The following is a 26421-nucleotide window of genomic DNA, read 5'->3' on the forward strand; positions in this document are numbered from 1 at the left end:
TTGGGAGGGTCAGCTGTGTACACTCACCTGGGTGGGGGTGAGAGCTCTTCCTCTGTGGGGCCAGATGGGCTCCCAGAGCAAGCGGCTGAGGGCTTAGGGTCCTGCCCAAGGGGGGTTTTGCTCACAACCATGAAAGGTGCTGGACAGACGACTTCTGTGTTAGCCAGTGTAACCGAGAGGGCAGCAGAAGCCCCAGAGGAGTCAGTGATGTCCCCAAGGTCACACGGCTCAGGTGGCAATTGGCACCTTAAAGACCACACCCTGGCCCCACCAATTTCCCCCTCTATGCCCTAGTCCTTTCAACATCCCTGTAAGATAGGTTTCACTAACCTGTTTCACAGATGGAAAAACAGGCTCAGAGAGGTTAGGAGACCAGCCTGATGCCACATGGCTTCCACATTCACCAGCCCCAGCACTGTGGGCTCCTTGGAGCCACCAGAGGTGCCCACTTACCCTCTATACGTGGTCTGGACTGACGGCAGCCACTCTGCTCCCCTGTAGGGCACGCTGCAGAAATTTCTGGATGACCTGTTCAAGGCCATTCTGAGTATCCGTGAAGACAAGCCCCCGCTGGCCGTCAAGTACTTTTTCGACTTCCTGGAGGAGCAGGCTGAGAAGAGGGGGATCTCGGATCCCGACACCCTTCACATCTGGAAGACCAACAGGTGGGTGGTGCATAGGTGGGGAGGGCTGTGCAGCTTCCATGTATCATTAGGGGCAGCAGTAGTGTAGGGGTTCAGAGCCCAGTCTCTCAGTCCACCTGCCTGGATTCAGTCCTTACTCTGCTGTGTGATCTTAGCTAAGTAACTTAATCTCTCTGTGCTTTAAGTTACCCCCAGCTGTACAATCAGGGCAATAAAAGTAATCTAAAGTATAAGAATTAACTAGAATACATCCATGCTGTCTGGGGTGGCAGAGCGCCTAGAAGCCAGGTTTTCTACGTGGAGTGGGGCAGGAATGTTGCCCTACCATCATTCTCCCTCCACCCTCCTCAGGAAGCCACTGTCAGCTTCATGTTACAAATGAGAAAACTGAGGCTCACAGAGAAGTGCCTGCTCAAGGTCACGCAGCCCTCGCAATGGCAGAGCCAGGCTCAAAGCCGTGTAGTCTGATTCTCATACCCAGTTTGTAGCCTTCCTTTGAGGCATGTCTTAGCTTTTTGGGGTCACAGATCCCAACAAGAAGTTGTTGAAAACCTCAGCCTGACCCTCAGAAACAATACCACGGGTCCAGAAGGTTCTGTGCAGTTACAAGGGCTTCTCAGGGCTCTGGGGGGGTCCATAAGCTCTGGGCTGCTGAGTCACTGGAAGGCCGCAGAGTGGGGTTGTTACCAACCCTCTGGCCTCCTGAAGCCAAAGCTTAGGATCCAGACCCCACCCTCCTTGCCTACTCAGTTGTCCAGCTAATGGCGGACTTCCTGCTGCCGTGCAAAGCTAAGGGAGGATCTGTGGACTGCCAGGCAGGGTGGGGGTTCTTCTAATGAGAACCAGGACCTGGCTTGAGGCTCCTGCAAGAGGCTCTGTGAGGGGTGAGGGTGGGGGTGGGCAGTGAGGATGGACTCAGGTCCCCACGCCCCAGCTAGGCCTGCAACTCTGCCTCCGCCTTCTGCCCTTCTCCACACAGCAAACCTTGCTCCTAGCCGCTCTGCCACCCTGGTCAGCAGGGATGGTTATCAGCCCCATTTGTGGAGGAGCAAACAGGTTTCCAGAGGTTCCATCTCATGACAAGATTCAACTGGCCTCGAAGGGTAAAGCCAGCCTGTCTTCTGGCCCTGGCCACCCCACCTTTGAGCTGGGCTCAGTTTCTCTGTTGCCTCCATCCCACAGCCTTCCTCTTCGGTTTTGGGTGAACATCCTGAAAAACCCCCAGTTTGTCTTTGACATCGACAAGACGGACCATATCGACGCCTGCCTGTCGGTCATCGCACAGGCCTTCATTGACGCCTGCTCCATCTCTGACCTTCAGCTAGGCAAGGTCAGCTGCTCTCGGGGCCGGGCTGCCAGGGTGGCACTGAGATCTTTCTGGGGGGGGGAACTGCAGGAGCTCAGGGCTGGGGGACGTGGGATGAATGGGGACATTCTGACAAGGAGAGAGACTCACACGCTGGCCCCTATAGTCAGAAACTCTGCATCACTGCAGATAAGCTGCACCTGCCTCAGGAGTGCCCAGCCTCAGCTCAGGACATTTAGGTCATAGCGCCAGGCCTGAGAAGCCAGTGGGATTGTGGACAACCTGCTTGGTGAGGCATCGTGTCATCCGAAAATCAGCCAGGCTCCAAGCAGCATTCCTGATGGTCAAGAGCCATCTGAGCGGGCTCTGTGAAGGGGTGGGGAGAGGGCCGACCAAGAGCTCTGAGATAGACCCAGGAGGGAGCTCTCCGAAGCATCTTTCTGCCGAGAGAGGAGCCAGCAGGCTTCAGAGGGTGGAGAGGAGAGAGAGTGCTGGTTGCTGTGAGCATTGAGATGGCAGGGCAGGATGGTGGCTACAGGGCCCTGCGTTTAGCCCATGACTTTCAGCGACAGGCCGCGAGAGGTAGAAAATGCCCTCCCTTCCCCTCACTATCTCGGAAGGCAGGATGCCTGTGACAGACAAAGAGCTGGGAGTGTACTTGGCATGTTTCACTTTTGGGCGTTGGAAACATGTGGTGGGAAATATTCCACTGAGCCAGCAATCAGGCTTCCAGAAATCTTCGCCACCAAGACCCATAACCCTAAGCGAGGATGTAAACAAAACAGCCTGCGTGTGACAAAGAGCTGGCACAAAGCCCATGCACTTTTCCCCCTAAAAGAAGTAGGTCCCCTTTCAGGTCATCACCCTGACAGTGCCGTAGAAAACAGGACAGGGAGGAGGGACTGAGGAGCTCCTGGTCACTGATGGGACCATTAGTGTGGCCGTGGGGACCAGGGCTTATCCAGAAAAAGACAAATCTGTCTAGTCTCTTATTCCCTCACTCCTCTCGACCCAGGATTCGCCAACCAACAAGCTCCTCTATGCCAAGGAGATCCCTGAGTACCGGAAAATCGTGCAGCGCTACTACAAGCAGATCCATGACATGACGCCACTCAGCGAGCAGGAGATGAACGCGCACCTGGCGGAGGAGTCGCGGGTATGGCCGGGCCGCAGGGAGTCCAGGACTCGCCTGTGACGGGCTGGGCCCAAGTCTGATCGTCGGATTAACCACCCTCCCAACTCCTTCCTTCTCTGTCCTTGTAGAAATACCAGAACGAGTTCAATACCAATGTGGCCATGGCAGAGATTTATAAATATGCCAAGAGGTATCGCCCGCAGGTGGGTACCCCTGGTGTGAGGCACCCCCCATTTCAGCCCTGCTCACCTCCACTCTGCTCAGGAAAACCCAGGAAGAGGTTTCCGCTTCACTATTCACATCCCAGGATGTTTTCACTGGCGGCAGGTTGCCAGTGGTGGAAACCCAGGCAGGGTATTCTCCCCAAGATCTGTGGGGGGAACCCACTGGGGCCCAGGGCTGTGATCCAACTGCTCGTCTGCTTCACCCTCAGATTATGACTGCCCTGGAGGCAAACCCCACAGCCCGGAGGACCCAGCTGCAGCACAAGTTCGAGCAGGTGGTGGCTCTGATGGAGGACAATATCTACGAGTGCTACAGCGAGGCCTGAGCCTGCGGACGCGGTGCTGGGGCGCAGCAGGGCACCCGGCCCTCAGCTTCATTTGGTCCCCAGTGCCTGTCACCCCGGCTGGGTAATGACTAAGCAAAGTCAGTTTTGGAAGGGGGAACGAGGGGCCTCTCTGAGCCAGGCAGAGGAACCCTGGCCCCTTGGCACTCTGTCCCCTCCCGCCGGCCCCTAGACCCAGCCTCTGGGACAGAGACTTGAATGGCACAGCCAGTCTCTGGTAAGGCTCCCAGTGTCCACCAGCGCGGCCTGGATGGTGCCCCCACTCGCTCTGTCACAGCCCGCTGCTGAGAGCCCGGCCCGACGCGGCCCACCAAACGAAGAAAGAGGCCACCTGGCTGCAGCCGGAAACACTACCTCATCCATTCTGACAGAGAGGAGGCCTCCTTGAACCAGCCCTCGACTGGGTTCTGCTTTAACCACCAAAACATTGTCTCCATTTCCCCTCACCCAGAGAGGACCCTGGGCACACAACAGTTTCAAGCAGTGTCAGAGTTTTGTTGCTTAAACAACTAGTGGTGGAGTGGGCAGCGCCCACTGCCCATGGGGAGTCTCCGTGGGCTTTGGCCAGAGCCAGGGAGGGTGGAGACAAGGAGACGGGGACAGGTGTGGGCAGTTCTGGTCTAGAGGCGGGGAGAGGGGCTAAATTGCACCAAGGCTGTAGCTGGGCTACTTGATCTTGCTGGAAGTGTTCCTAACGATAGCACCACTTTTTGATTTTTTAAGAAAGCTTTTATATATTAAACTTATCACACGCCAACTGTGAATAGCTGCCGCTTGTGCAGAGGACCTGGGGAGGGGAACCGAGGGGCTCCCAACACAACACTGGAAATGACTGTTCCAGAGGACAGCCAGACCTGGCAGAGACCCCCCCCCCAACCCCCTGAGAAAATCACCCATTCTGTTCCCGTCACAAGCGCCCCTCTGGCTGACCTGGACCCCTGCAGCAGACCTAGCCAGTGCAGGGCCTGGCTCGGGGCCTCAGGGGCTGGAAGGGGGTGGCCAGGATACTCTGGAACCTTCTTTATAATAAAAGCCTGATGGGAAAACCTGCTGTGGGCTCCAGCCTTTATTCTGAGATGGACAAGGAAAAGAAGTGCGTGTAGCAGGAGGAAGGGGAGCCTAGCTCAGAACCTGCCTCAGCCTTCTGAGGCTGGCGGTGGTGGAGGGTTTAATGGGACAATGCAGCAGCCTGCTTGCCATGAGCCTGGCTTACACCTGACATTCTAAGGGCTCTGAGGGCGCCCATGTGACCTCCAGGAAGAAATCATAGCTCCTAACCCGCTTACCTTTATTTATAAACAAGCCTGTGAGGAACATAATACTGTCCCCATTTTACAGATGTAGAAATAGCACCACGAGGAATTTCCCCGGGTCACAGCCAGGAAACGGCAGAGTGGGGGCGTAAACCAGGTTGTCTGGGCCTTCATTGCTGTTTCCTGCGTCCTCCAGGCCAGAGCCTCCACAGCAGCCCCCAAAGTGTGTGGGGAAGTCAAAGGTAACCACCCTGGAAAGAGAGATTACATTTACACACTCTGAATTTTTTACCTCAAAAAATATGTATCATTAACCCCATTTTTCAGATGAGGAAACAGAGGCAGTCTCCCCAAGGTCAGTGTAACCCTGGACTATTTCTAGTAAGGCAGGCTGTTCCCCACTACAGCCCATGAGGGTGGTTAACCTAACCTGAGGTCAGCAAATGCCCAGAGACCCCCAGCCCACCCAGCGGACTCTGGGCCTGAGCTGAGGGTAAAGTGCATCCCCGACCCTCCTGAAAAGGTCATTAGTAAGCAAAGCCACCTCCAAATTAGTAGCAACTCAGGTTAGTTTTGTCCCTTTATGAAGGAAAAATAAGCACGCACATTTATCAAGGGTAAGAACTAGGACAAAAATTCATACAATTTAAAATCCCACAAATGCCAGTTTTAGAATTGATGAGAACAGAAAAGTGAGAAAAGTAAACAATATTTAACTTTAAAAATAGCCTTTTGCTGTAGTGGCTTCTGGGTGGAAAAATTCTTTATCTTCAAATTTTCTATTCTGAGCACTGGTTCCTGCTTATTAAGCAGCAGATTTTCTAATTTAAGTTATTGACATGTTTGATAGGGATTTTTTTTTTTTTTTGGTGTGATTCTAGACTGAATACGTTTCCTGCAGAAATGTCAGGAAGTACAAGAAGCATAAAGAAAATAAAAGCTACCCTAACGCACCTATGATTAGTATTTCAGAGAATGCTATTCCAAATCCTGTGCTTGCCTGGTCTGGGGGCTAAGGAGTCAAAGCAGGACCAGGATCTACACACCATTTTGTAACCTGCCTTTTCCCTCATGTGACAATCTGCGAGGAACATCTTTCTATGTCATTAAATATTCCACAGCCTGTTTTAATGCCTGATTAACATGCAGTTCCTTCTTGAAGTTTAGAAATGCTTTTGCCAATGGAGGAAATCTCTAGATTCTGGGGTCATTTCTCAGCACAGACGCGGCCAACGTCTGTGAACCACCCCGTCTTTGAGGTCCTGAAGACTTGCCTTGCAGTTATGGGTGTTTCTTCATTCTGTGAGGGTCACGGGAAGTGGGGGCCTTTGGCGAAGTGTCCTCACACAGCAGAGGAGACTTGCCCGAGTCTCATGGGTGCCAGATGCTGTCCAGTCTCTGCCAGACCAGGGATCCTGGACTGCCCCCATCTCCTGGAGGTGAGATGCTCAGTGATGCTATCCCAGACCCAGCCTGGGTGCCTCCCACAGTCCCTGGCCAAGTCCTGAAAGGAGCAGACCCTGAACCAGACACCGCCCCCACCCGGGGGAAGAACCAGCCCATCCCCTGCTGTCTGCTCACAGTGCCCCTTGGAACCCTGCTGGCAGCCACGTTACAGACATGCCAAGGAAGCTGTTGGCACAGCTAGACAAAGCCTCAGGTGGGATTCGAGGAGAAGAGGGTGGGGTAGAGGGAGCAGGGGAAGGAATGGAACAGTCTGATACTCTGTGCTGGGCTGCGTCAGTTGCCCTTTGTGCCCTGTCGGCTTCCTTCTTAAGTCCTGTCCAGTTTATCTCTGACTTCCTTCAAATTCACCCTGTCCTCTGCCACATCTGGCTTAGCCATCACCCTCATGTGGACCATCTCTTGGCAGCTTCCTGACCAAGCTGAGTCTTCACCCTGGGAAATGGTTGCCGTGCAGTCACCTATCTGTGAAGACCTCAAACTGTGGATTCATCATTGACTCATTCTACATCCACCCCTTCAGCAATTTCATCTACCCTGCTTCAACAGCTACCCAGATTCCACTACTTATATCCCCTTACCCCACAGTCACCCTCACGCATTGAGGACGACCATTGCAGGGGCCTCCTCGCTGGCCTGCTGTGGCCCTACACTCACTCTGCCAAGCACTGTCATCTGGTGGCTTCTTATCACAATTGAAACAAAACCCAAAGTTCTTACCCTGGGTCCTCGGGCCCTTCAGGATGTAGCCCTTGTCTGTCCTGCAGCCCTTGTTATGGTTGTCTACTGCTGCGTACCAAACCATCCCAATACTCAGTGGCTTAAAACAACAGCAATTATTTATGTGGCTCATGCACCTGTGAGCGAGATAGGGCTTGACAGGGAAGGCTTGTCCCTGTTCCACAGGGTGTCAGCTGGGGCAGCTCATCTAGAGCTAGAAGATCCTAGTCTAAGATGGTGTGCTCCCATGGTTGGCAATTTGGTGCTGGCTGGTCAGGGAGCAGAGCTGGGGCTGAAAACTGGGGTGCCTTGGTTTCTCTCCACCAGCTGTTTAGGCCGCGCCACAGCATGGTAGCTGAATTCTAAGAGCAAGTATTAAAAAACCCCACTCATTCAAGGAGTTCCAAGACGTCAGCACCATAAGAGGATGCTGAACTCATCCCTTCCCCTGAGCACACTCTAATATACATGTATTAATATATAGAGAACAGTTACACCTGTGAGACAAGTGAATGAACAGCATCTAAACAACAACAAGAGAAGGCTGGGAAGCTGGGGGAGCCGTCCAGGAGCTGCGGGAACGCTCCAGATGGGATGAGCCGGTGAGCATCATCCTTTACACCCTTCTCCGCTTCCACAGAGAGGGCCGTGGGTGCTCTGTTTGGGTGCTTTGCCCTCCTGCTGGATCACCACAGTGAGTTCCCGGCTACAGTGCCTGGAGCCTTTTGCTTCTGAACAAAGAGAGCAAGCAGGAACAACAAGGCAGTACCATACACCCCTAGCCTCCCTGCCAGGAGCCACTCCAGCCCAGTGAGCCCACATCATAGGAACTATAAGCATACCTGGCTTCCCCAAACTTCCTGACCCATTAAGCCCACACAGAGGTTGCTTCTACACAAGACCATTTTCTGTACAACAAACAAAGAGAGAGACTGTATAGAGGTGGCTGGGGAGCCACAGGCGCTTTCTGGGGACTGCAGGATTTCTGGGGTTTGAGATGCTGGTGAGTGCCACTGTTTCCATCCCATTCTACCTCCATAGGGCCTGTGGGAGCTCTAGGTGCTCTGGCCTACCTGCAAGGTTGCGGCAGCACATTCCTGCACATTTCATCCAAGTCCATTTCAGCCTCGCACAAAAGGAGCGAGCAGTATTGTATTTCCCTGCAAATAACATCTAGCTGGACAATCAGCTCTAATGCAACTTTTGGAGCAAAAATTAACATAAGACACGGTATTATATTATTATATTATATTATACTGGGTCTTATTTTAATATAAGACTGGGTCTTATATTAATTTTTGCTCCAAAAGACACATTAGAGCTGATTGTCCGGCTAGGTCTTATTTTTGGGGAAACACGGTATCAACAGGGCTTTACTACACACACCTAGCCTCCCCCACTACAGCTGCTCCAGCTGGGTAGACCAGTGCCCTGGATGACTTTGGCACCTGCTCGACTCATACCGGCCTGCCAAACCACCCGGCACACTGAGCACACACAGCTTATGCAGGGCCACTTTTTCAAGACTAGGAGAGATGGCTATTTTGTCTAATTCATATAAATAAACACAGAAAGTCAAACAAAATGAAAAGACAGAAGAATATCTCTTAAATGAAGGAACAAGAAAAATCCCCGGTTTTTTTGGGGGGGCGGAGGGAACCCTAAGGAAATGGAGGTAAGTAATTTGCCTGATAAAGAACTCAAAGAAACAGTCATGAAGATGTTCACCTAACTTGAAAGTGGAATAGAGGAACTTAGGGAAAACTTCAACATAGAATTAGAAAGTATAATAAAAAACCAAGCAGGGGCTGGCCCAGTTGCTCAGCGGTTAGAGCTCCGTGCTCCTAACTCTGAAGGCTGCCGGTTCGATTCCCACATGGGCCAGTGGGCTCTCAACCACAAGGTTGCCAGTTCAATTCCTCGAGTCCCGCAAGGGATGGTGGGCAGTGCCCCCTGCAACTAAGATTGAACACCGCACCTTGAGCTGAGCTGCCGCTGAGCTCCCAAATGGCTCAGTTGGTTGGAGTACATCCTCTCAATCATAAGGTTGCTGGTTTGACTGCCACAAGGGATGGTGGGCTGCGCCCCCTGCAACTAGTAAGAGCAACTTGACCTGGAGCTGAGCTGAGCTCTCCACAACTAAGATTGAAAGGACAACAACTTGACTTGGAAAAAAGTCCTGGAAGTATACACTGTTCCCCAATAAAGTCTTGTTCTCCTTCCCCAATAAAATCTTTTTAAAAAAACCAAGCAGACTGAAGACTACAATCATTAAAATGAAAAATACATTAGAAGGAATCAATATTAGATTAGCTGATACAGAAGAAGAGATCAGTGACCTGGAAGACAGGCTAATGGAAATCAACTAATCAAAACAGCAGAAAGAGAAAAATTTTTTTGAATGAGAATTGTTTAAGGTACCTCTGTGATAACTTCAAATGCTCAAACGTTCACATTATAGGGATCCCAGAAGGAAAAGAGAGAAAGGAACATAAACTTTATTTAAGAAAATAATGGCTGAAAACTTCCCTAACCCGGGAAAAGAAACAGACATTCCAGTCAAGGAAGCACAGAGAGTTCCAAACAAGATGAACCCAAAGAGACCACCAAGACATACTGTAATTAAAATGGCAAAAGGGACAATCTTGAAGGAAACAAGGAAAAAATAACAAATTACGTACAAAGAAAACTCCATACGGGTATCAGCTGATTTTTCAGCAGCAACTTTACAGTCCAGAAGGGAGTAGCAGGACATCTCTGAAATACGAAAAAAAAGGAAACTACAACCTAGAATAATTTACCTATCAAGGTTATCATTCAGAATTGAAGATAGTTTCCAAGACAAACAAAAACTAAAGTAATTATCACCATTAAACCAACTTTACAAGAAATGTGAAAGGTCTTCTTTAAGCAGAAAAGGAAAGCCATAACCAGAAATAAAATAATATGAGAAAGGAAAAATATCCCATAGGAAAAGCCAAATATTTAATAAATACAGCAAATCAGATGTTTAAAAAGCTACTGCAAAGGTCAAAGGAAAAAAAATTCAAGCTCAAAGTTCAATAAGTAGTAGACACACAACACCAAAAATCTAAAACATGACATCAATAACATAAAGCGTGGAGGGGGGAGTAAAAATGTAGTCGTTATAGCATATGTTTGAATTTAAATGCCTATCAGCTTAAAATAGACTGCTATAGATATAGAATGATATACTTAAGCCTCATGGTAACTACAAACCAAAAATCTACAAAAGATGTACAAAGAATAAAGAGAAAGGAACCCAAACAAAACACTAAAGAAAACAAGCAAACCACAAGGGAAGAGAGAAGAAAGGAACAAAGGAGAACTATAAAAACAACCAAAAACCAATTAAAATGGCAATAAGTACATACTTATCAATAATTACTTTAAGTATAAATGGATTAAAATCTCCAATAAAAAGACACAGGGTGGCTGAATGGATAAAAAACATAACCCATTTATATGCTGCTTACAAGAGACTCACTTTAAATCGAGAAACACAGAGAAACTGAAAGTAAAGGGATGGAAAACGATATTGCATGCTATAGAAATGAAAAGAAAGCTGGGGTAACAATACTCATATCAGACAAAATAGACTTTAAAACAAAAAATGTAAAAAAAAAAAAAGACAAAGGACATTGCATAATCTTAAAGGGATCAATCCAAGAGGATATAACAAGCGCATAAATATCTACACACCCAGTGTAGGAACTCCTAAATATATAAAACAATATTTTAATGAACATAAAGGGAGAAATCCACAGTAACATAATAATAGCAGAGGATTTTAATACTCACATCAATGGATAGATCATGCAGACAGAAAATTAAGAAGGAAAGAATGGTCTTAAATGTCACATTAGACCAGACCCACTTAATAGACATTTATAGACCATTTCATCCAAAAACTGCAGGATACATATTTTTTCAAGTGCACATGGAACATTCTCCAGGATAGATAACACATTAGGTCACAAAACAAGCTTCAATAAATTCAAGAAGATTGAAATCATATCAAGCATCTTTTCTGACCATAATGGCATGAAATTAGAAATCAACTACAGGGGAAAAAAAAAAAAAACTGGGAAAAGCATGTGGAGACTAAATAACATGCTACTAAATAACCAATAGATCAAAGAAGAAACCAAACAAGAAATCAAAAGCTGTCTTGAAACAAATGAAAATGAAAACACAACTTTTCAAAATGTATGGGATGCAGCAAAAGCAATTCTACGAGGGAAGTTCTTAGAAGAAGCTATACAGGCCTACCTCAAGAACCAAGAAAACTCCTACATTAACACTCTAACTTTACACCTAAAAGAACTAGAAAAAGAAGAAAAAGAAGAACAAAACACCCCAGAGTACACAGGAGGAAAGAAATAGGTAAGATCAGAGTAGAAATAAACAAAATAGAAATTAAGAAAATAGAAAAGATCAATAAAATTAAGAGCTGGTTCTTTGAGAAGATAAACAAAATTGACATACCTTTAGTCAAACTCATCAAGAAAAAAAGATAGAGAACCCAAATAAATAAAGTCATAAATGAAGAGGAGAAGTTACAACCAACACCACAGAAATACAAAGAATCATTAAAGAACACTACAAACAATTATATGACAACAAATTCAACAATCTAGAAGAAATGGATAAATTTCTAGAAGTATACAACCTTCCAAGACTGAACTCGGAAGAAATAAAAATCTAAACAGACTGATTACTAGCAATAAAATTGAAGCAGTGAAACAAAACAAAACAAAACTCCCAACAAATAAAAGTCTAGGACTAGGTGGTTTCACAGGAGAATTTTAACAAACATTCAAAGAAGATAATACCTATCCTTCTTAAACTATTCAAAAAATTGAAGAGGAAGGAATACTTCCAAACTCATTCTAATAAAGCCAGCATTACCCTGATACCAAAACCAGACAGAGACATTACAAAAAAAGAAAATTATAGGCCAATATCCTTGAAAAACATAGATGCAAAAATTCTCAACAAAATATTAGCAAACTGGGAGCAGCCGGTTGGCTCAGTTGGTTAGAGTGCAGTGCTCATAACACCAAGGTCACAGGTTTGATTCCTACATGGGCCAGTGAGCTGCGCCCTCCACAACTAGAGTGAAAACATCAGCTTGACTTGTTGCTGAGCTGCCGGTGGGTGGCCAGTTGGTTCAGTTGGTTAGAGAGCTGTGCTCATAACACCAAGGTCGCCAGTTCAAGCTGCACCCTCCACAACTGGATTGAAAACAACAACTTGACTTGGAGCTGATGGGTCCCGGAAAAACACAGTGTTCCCCAATAAAAAATATATATATATTACCAAACCAGATTCAACGACATATTAAAAGGATTATATACCATGACCAAGTAGGATTCATCTCAAGTGTGCAAGGATAGTTCAACATCAGTAAATCAATCAATGTGATACACATTAAGAAAATAAAGGATTAAAAACCATATAATCATCTCAGATGCAGAAAAAGTATTGGAAAAAATTCAACATCCTTTTATGATAAAAACTCTCAGCAAAGTTGCAATAGAATGAACATACCTCAACATAATAAAAGCTATATATGACAAACCCATAGCTAATATCATACTCAATGGTGAAAAACCTGAAAGCTTTTCCTCTAAGAAAAGGAAAAAGACAGGGGGCCCACTATTACCTTTTCCTATTAACACAGTGATGGAAGGCCTACTCATAGCAATCAGACAAGAAAAAGAAATAAAAGGCATTCAAATCAGAAAGGAAGAAGTAAAACTGTCATTATTTGCAGATGACATGATACTATATATAGAAAACCCTAAAGACTCCACCAAAAAACTGTTAGAACTAATAAATGAATTCAGTAAAGTTGCAGGATCGGAATCAATATACAGAATCTGTTGTGTTTCTATACACCAATAATGAACAATCAGAAAGAGAAGTCAATAAAACAATCCGATTTACAGTTGCATCGAAAAGCATAAAATACCTAGGAATAAACTTAAGCAAAGAGGTGAAAGACCTGTACTGTGAAAACTATAAAACATTGAGAAAGAAATTGAAGAAGATACAAATAAATGGAAGGATATGCCTTGCTCATAGATTGGAAGGATTAATATTGTTAAAATATCCATACTACCTAAAACAAAATATATAGGTTCAATGCAATCCCTATTAAACTACCACTGGCATTCTTCTCAGAATTAGAACAACTAATCCTAAAATTTATATGGAACCACAAAAGACCCCAAATAGATAAAGAAATCTTGAGAAAGAACAAAGTGGGAGGTATCACACTCCCTGATATCAAACCATAGTACAAAGCTACAATAATCAAAACAGCATGGTACTGGTATAAAAACAGACATATAGATCAATGGAACAGAGAGCCCAGAAATAAATCCTCGCTTATGTGGTTAGTTAATCTATGACAAAGGAGGAAAGGACATACAATGGAGTAGAGTCTCTTCAATATTTGGTATTGGGAAAACTGGACAGATACATGCAAAAAACTGAAATTTAACCATTTTCTTATGCTACATACAGACATAAACTCAAAATAGATTAAAGATTTAAATATAAGCCCAGAAACTATAAAACTCCTAGAAGAAAACATAGGCAGTAAACTCTTTGACATCACTCTTAGCAACATCTTTTTGGTAATGTCTCCTTGGGCAAGGGTAACAATAGAAAAAATAAACAAATGGGACTACATCAAACTAAAAAGATATTGTGCAGAAAAGGAAACCATTGACAAAGTGAAAAGACAACCTTTTGGGAGAAGATATTTGTAAATATATATCCAATAAGGCGTTAATATCCAAAATATATAAAGAGCTCATACAACTTAACACCAAAAAACAACCCAATTAAAAAATGGGCAGAGGACCTGAATAGACATATCTCCAAAGAGGCCAACAGACATATGAAAAGAAGCTCACCATCACTAGTCATCAGGAAAATGCAAATTAAAACCATGAGATATCACCTCACACCTGACAAAATGGCTATCATCAATAAGTCAACAAACAACAAGTGTTGGTGAGGATGTGGAGAAAAGGGAAACCTCATGCACTGTTGGTGGGGTTGTAAATTGGTGCAGCCACTATGGAAAACAGTATGGAGGTCCCTCAAAAAATTAAAACTAGGCCTGCCATATAATCCAGTAATTCCTCTTCTGGGTGTTTATCTGAAGAAAACAAAAACATTAATTCAAAAAGATATATGCACCCCTATGTTCATTGCAGCATTATTTACAATAGCCAAGATATGGAAGCAACCTAGTTGTTCATCCATAGACGAATGGATAAAAAAAGATGTACACATATACAAGGGAGTATTACTCAGCAATAATAAAGGATGAAATTTTGCCATTGTGACAACATGGATGGACCTAGAGGATATGACAAGTGGAATAAATCAGAGAAAGACAAATAGTATATGATTCCACTTATATGTGACTCTAAAACAAAACAAAATAAATGAAAAAGCAAAACCGAAACAGACCCATAGATATAGAGAAAAGCTGATGGTTGCTAAAGGGGGCGGGGGTTGGGAGATAGGAATGAAAAACACATACATACACACACGAAGTCGAGGCTGCCAGGCTCATAAGGTCTGGGCCTAGACACTGTCATGTATTTTCACTGTGTTTTATTGCTCAAGCAATCACAGAGCCCAGATTCAAAGTGCAGGGACGCAGACTCTACTCCTCCACGGGAAGAGTGTCACAGACGTTTTTAAATCACCCCAGGCTTCACATCCCATTAGTCCTCCCTCATTGGGCTGTAACCACACGGGCCTCCCTGCAGCTCCTTGAGCCTGCCAAGCATGTTCTCACCTCAGGGCCTTCGAACTGTCTCTTCCTTCTGTTGATGAGAGCAGGGCCCACAATCATGCTCAGGAACTAATTGTTGAAAGGTCTCTGACTCCTCTCAGCTCCTCTGATCTCTCTTCTCCACAGTCAAAGGGCTCTTCCTAAACACACATCAGTCTTCCCTGCCTATAATCCTCCCTGGCTCCCCACTGCCCCTAAGAGAAAGTCTACCTTCCCTAGTCTGCCTCTCCATACCTTCCTGCACCTTCCCCCATTACCCCATGGCTCATGCCACCCCTCCCCCCATGCTTCTGTCAAAACCACAAATCCCCCTTTTTCCACCACACCTCATGCTGGGCCCTCTGCCTGCAATGCCCTTCCCTTCATCTGTCTGGCAATTCTTGTTCATCCTTTATGACCAAAAGCTGCCTCCTCCAGGAGTCAGTCCCTGAGCTCAGTCTGCATTAAACTCCTCTCCGGTGCCCTTTGCGCTGTACAGTCTACTTCCCCCCAGGATGGGCGTTCCTATCTGGGCCTTGGCCCCATCAGCCAAATCCTTGGACCTCAGCCTCCACTCACACCAATTTGTGAGAAGAAAAAAATCTTTATTGATAAATAGTTTACAGTGAAATAAATAGCGTGATGATTTTTTGGGGAATAAAAACTCCAATGGGATCTTAGTCTCTCTCCACCCCCCAACCCCCCTCTAGCTCTTGGGTTCTGCCTTCTTACTGGCCCCTTTGGATGACGAGGCCTTGGTGGGCACGCCAGGCCTTCTCGGGCCCTTGGGGACCTCTGTCTTCCTGGTCAGTGGTATAGGCACGGTCTTGGACCCACTGCCCTTAGGAGGAACAGCAGCCTTGGCTTTCGGCCCTTTCCCGGCCCCCTGGGCAGCAGTCTCTTTAGGGACCTTGTTCTCCATCTTCTTTTTGGCTCGGGAAGCAGCACTACTCTTGCTCTATAAGAAAGCAAACCAAGGAGCAAGGCAATGGAGCTGGGCAGGCTGGAGCACACAGCTTGGAGCGCATTGAGCGAATGGTTGAAATCCTAGCTGTGGGTGTCTTTGGAGAAGTGACCTCACCTCTCTAAGCCTCAGTCTGTTATCTGTAAGATGGGGACAGTGACCCTCAGGGTGCTGGTGGGCCGGAGAGGAGGAGAAACTGAATTGTACTTTCTAGGAAAATAAATGACCCCCTTCCCCGGCTGACCCTTCCAGTGGCTGGGTGGGGGATCCCTAAACTGTGGCCCGTGCAGGGTAGAGACCCAGACCAGGGAAGTCAAGCAGGTACCTACCTTGGTGACTGGGGGTTTTGAACTCTGACTCCCAGCTTTGGTTTTCCTGTGGGTCTTGGCATCTGTTGGAAGGTGGGAGAGAGCATGTGGGAAGGACCCCTTTTAGGAGGAGCTGCTGGTGAGCAGGAAGGTCCGGGCCCCAGGCCTCACTCTGACACATATAGGCTATGTGATCTGGGGCAAATTGTATAGGTTATGAATCCGGGTGCCCTAGTCTGCAAACTGGGGATAACAGTATCTCCATCACAGGATGGTTGGAGAACCAACCGGATCCTGAATGACCATCCCTCACTCCAAGCCAAGCACCGGGGTAGACCCCCTGCTCTGCGCCTACCCACAACAAACGCTCCTAACAGGTTTATCAACCTCTCGTCTTTACCACATCTTCTACATGGTGGCCAGATACATTTAAAACAATATCTCAGACCCTAGCTGCTCCCTGTTCAGAGTCCTTCCAAGATCCCCCATTGTCCTCCAGATAAAGTCCAGACTCCGGGCTGCCCTTCACAGCTGCCGCTTCCCCTTCCCTGCACACACAGAACTATTTGTACTTCCTCAAAAGTTCCATCTTCTTCATGCCTCCAGACCTTAGCATAGGCTGCTCGCCTTCCTTGGACACCACCTCCAGGAAGCCTTCCCTGATTCCTCTAAGAGATGAACTAGTCTCCTCCTCCCCACCCCCCAAGCTACCATGAATTCTGTCTCTCCAGGATAAGTCTAATGCTCAGGGCACATTTCCCAGATGAGGAAATCTCCCTCCCCCAGAGCCAGTCCCTCCACCCCACCTCACATCCAGTGACTGCCATGCCCTCCTCTCACCTCCCACACACCTACCTGGGCTGCTGCTTCTGCCTTTGACCTTTGACTTCCCACGGGGCCCACTGGCACCAGGAGGAACGTTTGTGGCCTTGTCTTGCGGTTGGAGGGCCTTCCTGGCTTTGCTCACCCTTGCCTCTCTGTCCTTGGTCTGGCCCCCTTTCTTGGGGGCCTCCTGCTTGGCCTCACCAGGTCTCCGGGGGGCAGTCACAGTGGATGTCTTCCTGGGCTGGATTTTTTTTTTGTGCTTGGGAACTAACTGGCAGAGGAGAAAATAGGGTGGGATTGAGAGCCAAAGTTCTGGGTATTTCAAGCCCCTACATCCTAGGTAAGGCTCAGAGAAGAAGGCCCCATTCAAAAAGGAGGAGGATGAAGGAGGTGGTCAAGGGCGGGGCGAGGTGGGGAGAAGGCACACGACCACCTCCCAAATGCCTGCCCCTAGTGACGCAGTCGATCCTTGCATTGCACTCCAAGGGAGAGCTGCTGCCATTTAGGAGCTGGGGAACCTGAGTCCCACAGACCCCCCCAAGATGCTCTTCCTGCTTCATGAGGGCACAGGCACATCCCCCCACCCCTGTATCTGGAAGCCTCAGAGCCAGGCTTCTGGGAGCAAAGGATACACACTGTGAGCCCTGACCTCGTCTTCTAAGAGGCTAAGCTATGAACCTCCTTTGGCATCCTCCCCACCCATACTTTCTCATGGGCTGTGGCTGTGGCTCGGACTCCCCCTCCCTCTCTCCAGGAAAGCCCACCCACCTCACATCTGCAGCTCTCCAGCCTCCCGGCCTCACCTTTTATGCCCACCGGTGGAACATGGACTTCAAGGCCAGATAGCTCAGAGTTCACAGCTTAACAGCCCTCCCCATCTGTGCAACTTGGCTGTCTTCTCTGTCCCCACTGGCCTCAGTCTTCCCATCTTTACAATGGGGCCATCAGGGAAGATGTGAGTATCAGGGGGATATGAGGGCCCCTGGGAAACAGGTGGCCCCTGCCCTTCTACAGCCCACTCCTGATGATGTTGCTCCCCTGCTCCCGAGTTCTCAGGACTCCCCAATTTCCACCCAGACCAGAAATCACCCTCACTCCCAGCACACATGCATGCCTAACTCCACAGTGCCCTAACTCCATGGTACCTTGGGGCCCTTTCCGAGCCTCCCATCCCCTCAGTCCACTTTCCTGACTAGCTCCCAGGCCCTGTAGCCTAATCCAGCCACACTCCCTCCAGCGCCCCTCTCTTGGTCTCCTGCACTCCACCCAGGGCCTTGCCATGGCTTGTGTCCAAGATTTGACCCATGCCCAGGAGTTCTGTGAGGTTGGGACTTCCCGTGCTCAGCCACCGGTTACTATATGGTAGGTTGAGAATGTTCCAGTGTTCCATGACGACTGTCAAAGCAACTGCTACTTGCTGGGGTACAGCAGTGACAAGACAAAACCCATATCTGGATCCCTGAGATTTCCCTGGTGGCAGCTGACAGTCACAATGCTAGGGTTCAATTCTGTGCCAAATCTGCTCTCAGCTCTGGGTGATCCTAGACTGGGACCCTCCCCTTTGAAAGAGGAGGATGTGGTGGCTCAGGGAAAAGCCAGCTCTGGTTTAGAGCCAGAGAGCCTGGGGAGAAAACCCCAGCTGTGTGAGCTGCTAGAGCCCAAGTTGGGGCTGCCTCGTCTGTGGCTAGGAATTTTAGGAAGGGGTGTCTGCAGAAGGGAACACAGCTGAGATGGTCCCTGGTCACTGAACACACCCAACAAGGATGAAGGTGGACACAGCAGAGTGACCAGAGCCGTGTGGGAACTCGGGCAGGGCTTCGACACACACCCCGGCCTTCCGGGAAGAGACTGTCTCTGAGAAGACTCAGGAAGAACCAGAAGATAAGATGGGGAGCAAGGCCTTCCAGCAGAATGGCACACAGAGGCCAGGAAGAGAGAGCTGGAACTGACGTTCAAACCCTGGGGCAGAGTCGCTCTCTCCCTTCCCCTCGCTCCCCTCACTTCCCAGCAGGCTCACTTTGAAGCTGCCCGTGGCCCCCTTGGCCTTGGAGTTGGTAGGCCTGACGAGGAGGCCGCGTTGCATGCCAGTGTCCAGGGCCCGCTTCAGCAGATACTTGAGCCGGATGGCATCCACCGTAGGGTACTTTCGTAGGATGTAAACCTTGATGGCCACCACCGAGGTGCCCTGGCGCTGCTCTCCCGCCTGCAGTGCCTCCAACACCATGCGGAGCACAGGTGGGTGGCGGCGTGGCACTCGGACGCCGCTATGGCCCGGGCCTGTGGATGGACAGCAGGACATCACCCAGAGCCCAGTTAACCTCAGGCCCAACTGACAACAAACATGGCAGGCGAAGCATGCAACAGGCACCGGCCAGGCCCCACGGCAAGGAGCTTGGGGGAATCAAATACACCCCATTTGTGCCTCTGACCACTGGCCTGCAAGCGGCCCAAGGGCAGGGCATGCTGCTTGACTGGCCACTGTCTCCCCGAGCCTGGAGTGGGGCTCAGCACACACCAGACACTCCACGAAGGCTCACTGAAAGACTTAAATATTCTTTTTAAAAAAACAACCCTAAATCAGGTCAGTTGTCTGATCTAACTACCAGTTTAGACGGAATCCAAGAGCTCTGTGAAAGGGCCACGGGGATGTAATCAGCAAAACCCAGACTGGAAGGACCTCTCCAGGACACACAATCCTTGTTCTTCTATAAATAAATAAGGAGGAAAAGAAAAAGTGGGAGGAGTCCCCAGAGATAAAAGTTTCTGGAGACACCTTTCAACCAAATGCAAAGTGGGGTCCTTGCTCAGACTTGGAACATGATTTGAATGAGCCAACTGGAAAAAAAGGCAACTAGATAATTGTGAACACAGGAAATATTTGATCATATTATTGATTATATTGTTTCAGATATGCTAATAGTATTGCAATTATTTTGTAAGATGTTCTCATTTTTTAAAGATAAATCCTGGACTATTTATAGATGAAATGATAGCTCTGGCACTTGCTTTGGAATAGCCCAGTACATGAAATAAGAGGAGCCATAAGCTGATAACCGTTGAAGTTAGATGGGGGTGCCCAGGGCAGGGGTGGAGTGGCATCATTGAACCACTTTGTGTACTTTTATATCCGTTTGAAAGTTTTCATAATAAAATTACAAAAGAAATCCACTTTTAAGTATATGCCCAAAAGAAAATATATGTCCACATAAACATCTGTACACAAATGTTCATAGCCGCATTACAGTCAAAAAGTAGAAAGAGCCCAAATGTCCATAAACTAATGAATGGATTAAAAAAAATGTAGTATAGCCATAAAAGGGAATATCATCCAGTCAAAAGAAGGAATAAAGTGCTTCCTTGAAAACACTCCACTAAGTAAAAGAAGTTGGTCACAAAAAGTCATATATCGTATGATTTCATTTATATGAACGGTCCCAACTGGGCAAATCATAGAGACAGAAAGTAGATTAGTGTTTGCCAGGAACTGGGGGTGGGGGGGCCGGGGATGGGGAGTGACTGCTAGCGGGTACACATTCTCTTTTTGAGGTGATGAAAATATTCTAAAATTAACTGTGGAAACGGACACACACCTGTGACTATACTAAAAGCCATTGTACACTTTAAATGGGTGAATTGTATCACACATGAATTATTGAGATAGCTCAATAAACTGTTGTAAAAGAAAGTTACGAAAGAGAGTCGGCTCAAGGGGTGAGCAGGGAGATGTCAGTCACCATGAGGTGCATAAAAATGGTTTAAATATGAAACCTGATTTAAAGGTGGTGAGTAGAAATGTTGATTTCTGATCAACTTGCAAAAATTAAAGACTCAAAAAGAGAAATCAATTGGCTAAAATATATTTTAAAAAACGCATTTTAAACAAGACAAACACACCCCAAAACTCTAGATCTTGAGCAAAATTGCAAAGAGACTTAATCCAATTCGACCTCTGCTGCCTCCAGGCCAGGAAGAGCCCAGTGTCTGGGAATATTCATTTTGGGGCCAAAGCCTGTGAATCGGTGCAGCCCTGGGTTAGTCACCCCCAGGACCTCAGGAGTTTGCCCTCCTCTCTGGGCTCAGTCTTCTCATCTGTACAGTGGGGTGGGAGATTCCAAGGATGTCTGAGCCCTCCCAGCTGCAGTGTTAGACTGTTTCCAGAGGGGTCTTTGGGCCTGGCCTGGGGTGACAGCTCTAACCACTGTCTTGCCTCCCGCAAACCATGCTCTGTCCCAGGGAGCGCCCCCCCAAGTCTCCTCCCTCCTGAGACACTCCAGCTGGATTCAGCACCTTATTTGGCAGTTATTCAATGCCTGCAGCATTTCCAGATGTCTGGACCAAAACTCACACCTCCCCCACACCTGCCTTCCATCTTCTCCCTCCCAGGAATGGCACCTCCCCCCCTCTCTGCCCAGACACCCCAGCCAGCACCCAGGGGACACGTCCCCTCCTCTTCACCACCACACCCACTCTGTCCTTTCCTCTAGGCATCTCTCCCTTCATTCTGGCCTCTCCTCTCCATCCCCAGGGTCCCAGATTCCTAGCTGCTGCCTCTTTTCCCTTCCAATCCATTCTCGTCACTGCATCTCACATCCCTCACCTCCTGGCTGCCTTCAGTATAAGAATGGACACACCAGACCACGGCCTCGGAGGCCCAGTCTGACTGGCCCTTGCCCCCCTCTCACCACTGTTCTCTCCAACTCTGCCCCTCGCCAGAAAGACTTGCAACTCCCCACATGCTCCATCAGCATTCCCACCTCTGGCTCTTTGCCCAGGCTCTTCCCTTGGAGCGCTCTTTCTCCTCCATGCTCACCCAGGCAGCTTTCAATCAATGTTCAAGGCTCAAACAGCATCATGATTTAAACACCTGCCCTGACTTCCCAAGCCAGAGCTAGCAGCTCTTCCCTATGCTTCTGAGACCCCTGGAACCCACGCCCTCCACCTCTGAAGGAGCCTTTACAAATACTCAGACCCTTCCCCTGCTCCACCGCCCTCTTTCCCCAGGGTGAGGCTAATCCCTCCTTCAGGGGTCACCTGCTCTAGGAAGTCCTTGACCTCCCAGAGTGGGTCAGGGGAATTCTCTGGGCTCCTACAGCCCTCTGGGTTCCCACCATTAAAGCACAGGCCACATCATCAAATGGCATCCATTAATGAGGCAGGCTTGCCCATTAATGCCCAGAGTGGGAGTTCATGTAGGGAATGAACAGGGTCTGTTTACCTCAGTGGATCCCATAGCCAGAGAAACCAAGAGAAATAAGACATTGTTTGTTGATTGAAAATTGGGATGCAGCCCTAAATCCAAAGTCCAGCCCTGTAGGAAACACTCCTCACTCTGGAACCTCCAAGTAGCTGCCCTGCAGCAGCAGCTGGGCTACCAGCCCTCCCCCAACAGGAAATGGGTTCCAGCTGGGGAGGCCAGCTCTGCCTCTTACCCTGAGCTGGGCCAGCCTCAGCCTCAGGCCTTACCTGGCTCCCGCCTCTGGCATCAGCTCTTAGGTCAAATAGGCAATTGAACCCAACCGCCACTAGGATGAGTGCTGGGAGGGGAGAAGTAGGGTGGGAGAACGAAGGGTCCCAGACACCCAGGGAATGGACTTACAGGGATGAGAGAAGACCTGTGCCCCCCGCTCACCTGGCTTTTCAGTCCCAGACCACCCTGATGTGGAGACTGTGGAGACTAAGGAAGCCAAGGAGGTCGAGGAGGTTGAGCTGTCACTGGAGGCCACACTCCCAGGAGCCATTGCACAGGCAGAGGCAGACGGAGACGTGAGGCTGCCAGGCCTGCCTGCTGGTCTTATATACTAGTAGCCTGGCCCCACAACTCCAATTAGCCGCTGATTGGGCTGGGAGAGTCTGAGCTACTGATTGGGGCAGGACGCCTGGGATGGGGCCTGAAGCCCTGCCTTGTGTGCTGGCGCCTCAGCTCAGCCACCCACTCCTGTGTGACCTTGGATGAGTTGCTTGACTTCTCTGGGTCTCAACCCCTGTGGTAAAATGATGGGGGCTGGGACGCGTGGCCCCTCATGCGCCCTCTGCTCACCAGAGACTAGAGACGCTGATGGGGAATTGGGCACAGCTGGGTTGTGTGCAGACACTGAGGCCCTCCAGCAGCCCCAGCGCCTTCTACTTTTCCCTGGCCACTGCTGGCCTCAGTTTCTCAAAAAGTAGCACCTGGAGGCTGGCCAGCGGGGTTTGATTGGAGCAGAGATCTCTAGGTCAAACTGTAGCTGTCCTTTAGTTTTTAAAGAAAGAAATCTTTAAGGGACAAAAGCGGAATTTTAAAATAAAATTGATTAGCAAAAATCTCCACAATGTTCATTGGGGAAATAGACAAAAAGTATAAGTGGGCAATTCACCCAAAAGATTCATAAACACAGAAAAATATTCTCTACCTTCTTGGCATTCAGGAAAAGTCAAATTGAAACAATGATGAGATACTATTTTCCCATCAAAATGACAAAAATTGAAGACAAAGTGTTGGCGAGGATGCAGGGAGATGGATGCAGGGGCCCTAGCTGCCTCTGCCAGGGTGTAAATCGGGGTGCAGCCTACTTTGGAAAGGTTTTTCCTTGAGCCCAGCAACTTCTCTGTCCTAGAAGTGCAATAGTTGGAAAAGAAAAGAAAATAGAACTAACTTCAAAGTGAATTACTTGGGTCTGGCTAAATTCCTGCTTTATTGTAGAATACTCTGCAGCCATTTCAAATGACGCAGTGGATTGCAGCAAGGATGAGGTTGTATTTCACACCCAGTAGAATGACAGATATTTAAATGTCTATCAGTGCTGAGTGCCCAGGACATGAAGAAATGCATAACTGCTAGGAGGGTCAGTTGGTAGCGACTTTAGTAACAATTCAGTAACATCTAATACAGCTAAAGATAGACTCATGCCACATCCCACCCATTACTCTAGGAAGATCCTCACAGAAATTCTAAAGCTGACATACAAGGATGCCCACTGTAATCTTAGCAAAATTTCAAAACAACCGAAATGCCCATCAGGAGGAGAGTGGACAAATGAATTCCACTATTCACATGGTGGAATAGTATATAGCAGTGAAAATGAAGGAGCCAGAATATACTTGAGGAATATGCCCCCCACTTCTGAGAAGACAGACCTCGTGCGTGTGTGTGTGTGTGTGTGTGTGTGTGGTGAAGGCACAGAAGATTTGACAGGATTCATACCAAGGTAGTAGCAGGGGTTACCTCTGAGCAAGGCATAGGATTTGGCGGGGATGAGTTTAAAACAGATTTGCATTTTTCTTTCTGGAGTCTCTTTGTTTTCAGAATTTTACCAGGGGACTCTCCATCTCCAGAGGTCTGGATTGAGGGAGGTAGTGGCCATTAAAGTGTTTTAAAGTGCAATCAGATATCATTCCCTTGCCTAGCACTCTGTATAGTTCCCCACTGCCCAGGGGTGAAAGTTTGACCTCTTCAGTCTGGCTTTTGGAGGCTTCTTGACCCTGAAAACCCCCAGACCCACATAGTTGCTTTTGGAATGGGCTGGGTGCTGAGGCTTTACCCATTGTGTTTCCTCTGGGTGTGTGTTAGAGTGATATAAAAAATGGTCCCAATTTTTTTTACCCATGCCCATTTGCAATGTAACTTTGTAGCTCCTCCCATACTCCTTAAAGCTGTGCTGGCCTTATGACTTGCTTTGACCAATGGAATATGGTGGAAATGATGTTATGCTAATCCCATTGCCACAAGCCCTGGCTAGCCTGCCGGATGCTGAGAGGCCCATGGCCCAGTCACCTATTACTCAGCCAACAGCTGACTAACCAGCCAACTGTCCAGTGAACCACACATATTTAAATCAGACCAGTGGAGATCAACCAAGCTTGGTCTGGATCAGCAGAACTGCCTGGCTGACCCACAAAGTTGTGAGCAATAATACATGCTGTGGTTTTTCGTGTGTGTTTTTTTCAACTTTTATTTATTTTAAGTGTGTTTTTCCAGAACCCATCAGCTCCAAGTCAAGTAGTTGTTTCAATCCAGTTGTTGAGGGCGCAGCTCACAGTGGCTCATGCGGGGATTGAACCGGTAACCTTGTTAAGAGCACCACTGCTCTAACCAACTGAGCTAACCGGCCACCCCCATGTTGTGTTGTTTTCAGCCATAAGGTTATTGGAGCTGTTTGTCATGCAACATACAATAACAGATACACTTTGCCCAGAAGGCCCTTCTTTACCCCCACTTACCTTCTCTGGACTGTTTCTCACTCATTCTTTTGGTCACAGTGTAGACATCACTTCCTCAGAAAAGCCCTCCCTGACTCCCTAGGAGGTTATGGGCCCCTCCTCTGATTGCCAGCCGCCACCAGAATTGCTATCTGGGAGCCTCCAGCACCCCAAGGTACAACTCTGTCTTACTGTCTCTTGCACTAGCCCTTGAGCTCTGGTGTGGGGAGAGTGTGGGGAGAAGGGTGAGGGTGAGCAGGGCTGTATCTGTCTTGTTCCTGGTGGCATCATTGGTGTCCAGCACAGCACCTGGCACCCAGTAGCACTCATTTCTGTGGAAGCCCCAGTGTTAGAGCCCAGCTTGGCTGAGTGCAGGGAGGCCTGAAAACCATCTGTGGGAACCACGTGAGAGCAGATGAGATGAAGCAAAAAGGCACATGGAAGCTGGAGCAAACGGGGGCAGCAGTTTTGATCACATGGTGGGGCATTTCCAAGAATTGAGAAATAGAAAAAGACTCAGCAATACAAACATTCCCACGAGCTTCATCTGAAATCCTGCTCCTGGGCTATGCCAGGATAGAGGTTTGCATTTGGAGGGAAGACGTTCTAAAATGTGCTGTGTGATCTAAAAATTCTTCCAGAGAATTGCCTTTTTACAGGGAAATGATAATTGTGAGGAACAGCCTGCTGGAGAGAGGACAGGAGGCTTGGTGTACTTATGTGACTCTTTTACTGAGGCCTGAGCGGAATTTAGGTCCTGACGAAAACTTTTTTTACGGTCTTGGAACATTGAATGGGGGCCTCCTGCATGAGAACTTTCTGAGAGTTCTGAAGGTTGCACTTCTCAACTTTCTGAAGCAGTGATTGGGTGTCCATTTTGTGTAACTCTAGCCCCTGTAGCATCAGGATATTTGTGACTTTAGGTCAACAACACAGGCACAGAGGGCAGGGTAGAAATAGTAATCGCTGCCATGTTCGACATCCATGTACATATTTTACATTCACTATTTTATTTACACATGAAGAAGCTCAAGTTCAGAGAGGACCTGTGCTAGATCTTCCTGAGTCCAGACACCAGGCTACAACTTGTGAGTTAAGAAACCAGCTATAACTCCAAAACAGCAGTGGCTTAAACAAGAAACCCAGAGACCATTCACTCCTGAAACTCTTTAAGAATAAATTGTGCAGGGCTGGTAAGGAAGCATGGGAGATTCAAGCTCCTCATTTCTTGATG

General features: G+C 48.0%; 2 protein-coding genes across 2 annotated transcripts in view; one reads left to right on the top strand and one right to left on the bottom strand.

The window, feature by feature from the left end:
* PLXND1 (plexin D1) overlaps window positions 1-6038 on the top strand; it is a 50499-nt gene extending 44461 nt beyond the window's left edge. The window contains exons 32-36 of the mRNA XM_033132482.1: window positions 502-665; window positions 1827-1974; window positions 2966-3106; window positions 3214-3288; window positions 3519-6038. Of these exons, the coding sequence (XP_032988373.1) occupies window positions 502-665; window positions 1827-1974; window positions 2966-3106; window positions 3214-3288; window positions 3519-3635 (645 nt within the window). The 3' untranslated portion in view covers window positions 3636-6038. The remainder of the gene's footprint in view (window positions 1-501; window positions 666-1826; window positions 1975-2965; window positions 3107-3213; window positions 3289-3518) is intronic.
* Window positions 6039-15621: 9583 nt separating this feature from the next.
* Window positions 15622-22750, bottom strand: LOC117036700 (histone H1oo). The gene is made up of 5 exons (XM_033131775.1): window positions 22642-22750; window positions 19030-19289; window positions 17043-17283; window positions 16209-16270; window positions 15622-15873 (listed from the first exon to the last, which is right to left on the bottom strand). Exons 1-5 carry the CDS (start codon window positions 22748-22750, stop codon window positions 15622-15624), a joined length of 924 nt encoding a protein of 307 aa, XP_032987666.1.
* Between the last annotated feature and the right edge of the window lie 3671 nt (window positions 22751-26421).

Source organism: Rhinolophus ferrumequinum, chromosome 17 (genome assembly GCF_004115265.2).
Source record: "Rhinolophus ferrumequinum isolate MPI-CBG mRhiFer1 chromosome 17, mRhiFer1_v1.p, whole genome shotgun sequence".
Lineage (NCBI taxonomy): Eukaryota > Metazoa > Chordata > Mammalia > Chiroptera > Rhinolophidae > Rhinolophus > Rhinolophus ferrumequinum.

Coding starts and splice junctions, on each gene's coding strand:
- LOC117036700 (XM_033131775.1), bottom strand. CDS start 22,750: ATGGCTCCTGGGAGTGTGGCCTCCAGTGACAGCTCAACCTCCTCGACC. Junction 17,284..19,029: donor GGGCCACGGGCAGCTTCAAA/GTGAGCCTGCTG, acceptor CTCCTCTGCCAG/TTAGTTCCCAAGCACAAAAA. Junction 16,271..17,042: donor AGGCAGAAGCAGCAGCCCAG/GTAGGTGTGTGG, acceptor ACCTTCCAACAG/ATGCCAAGACCCACAGGAAA.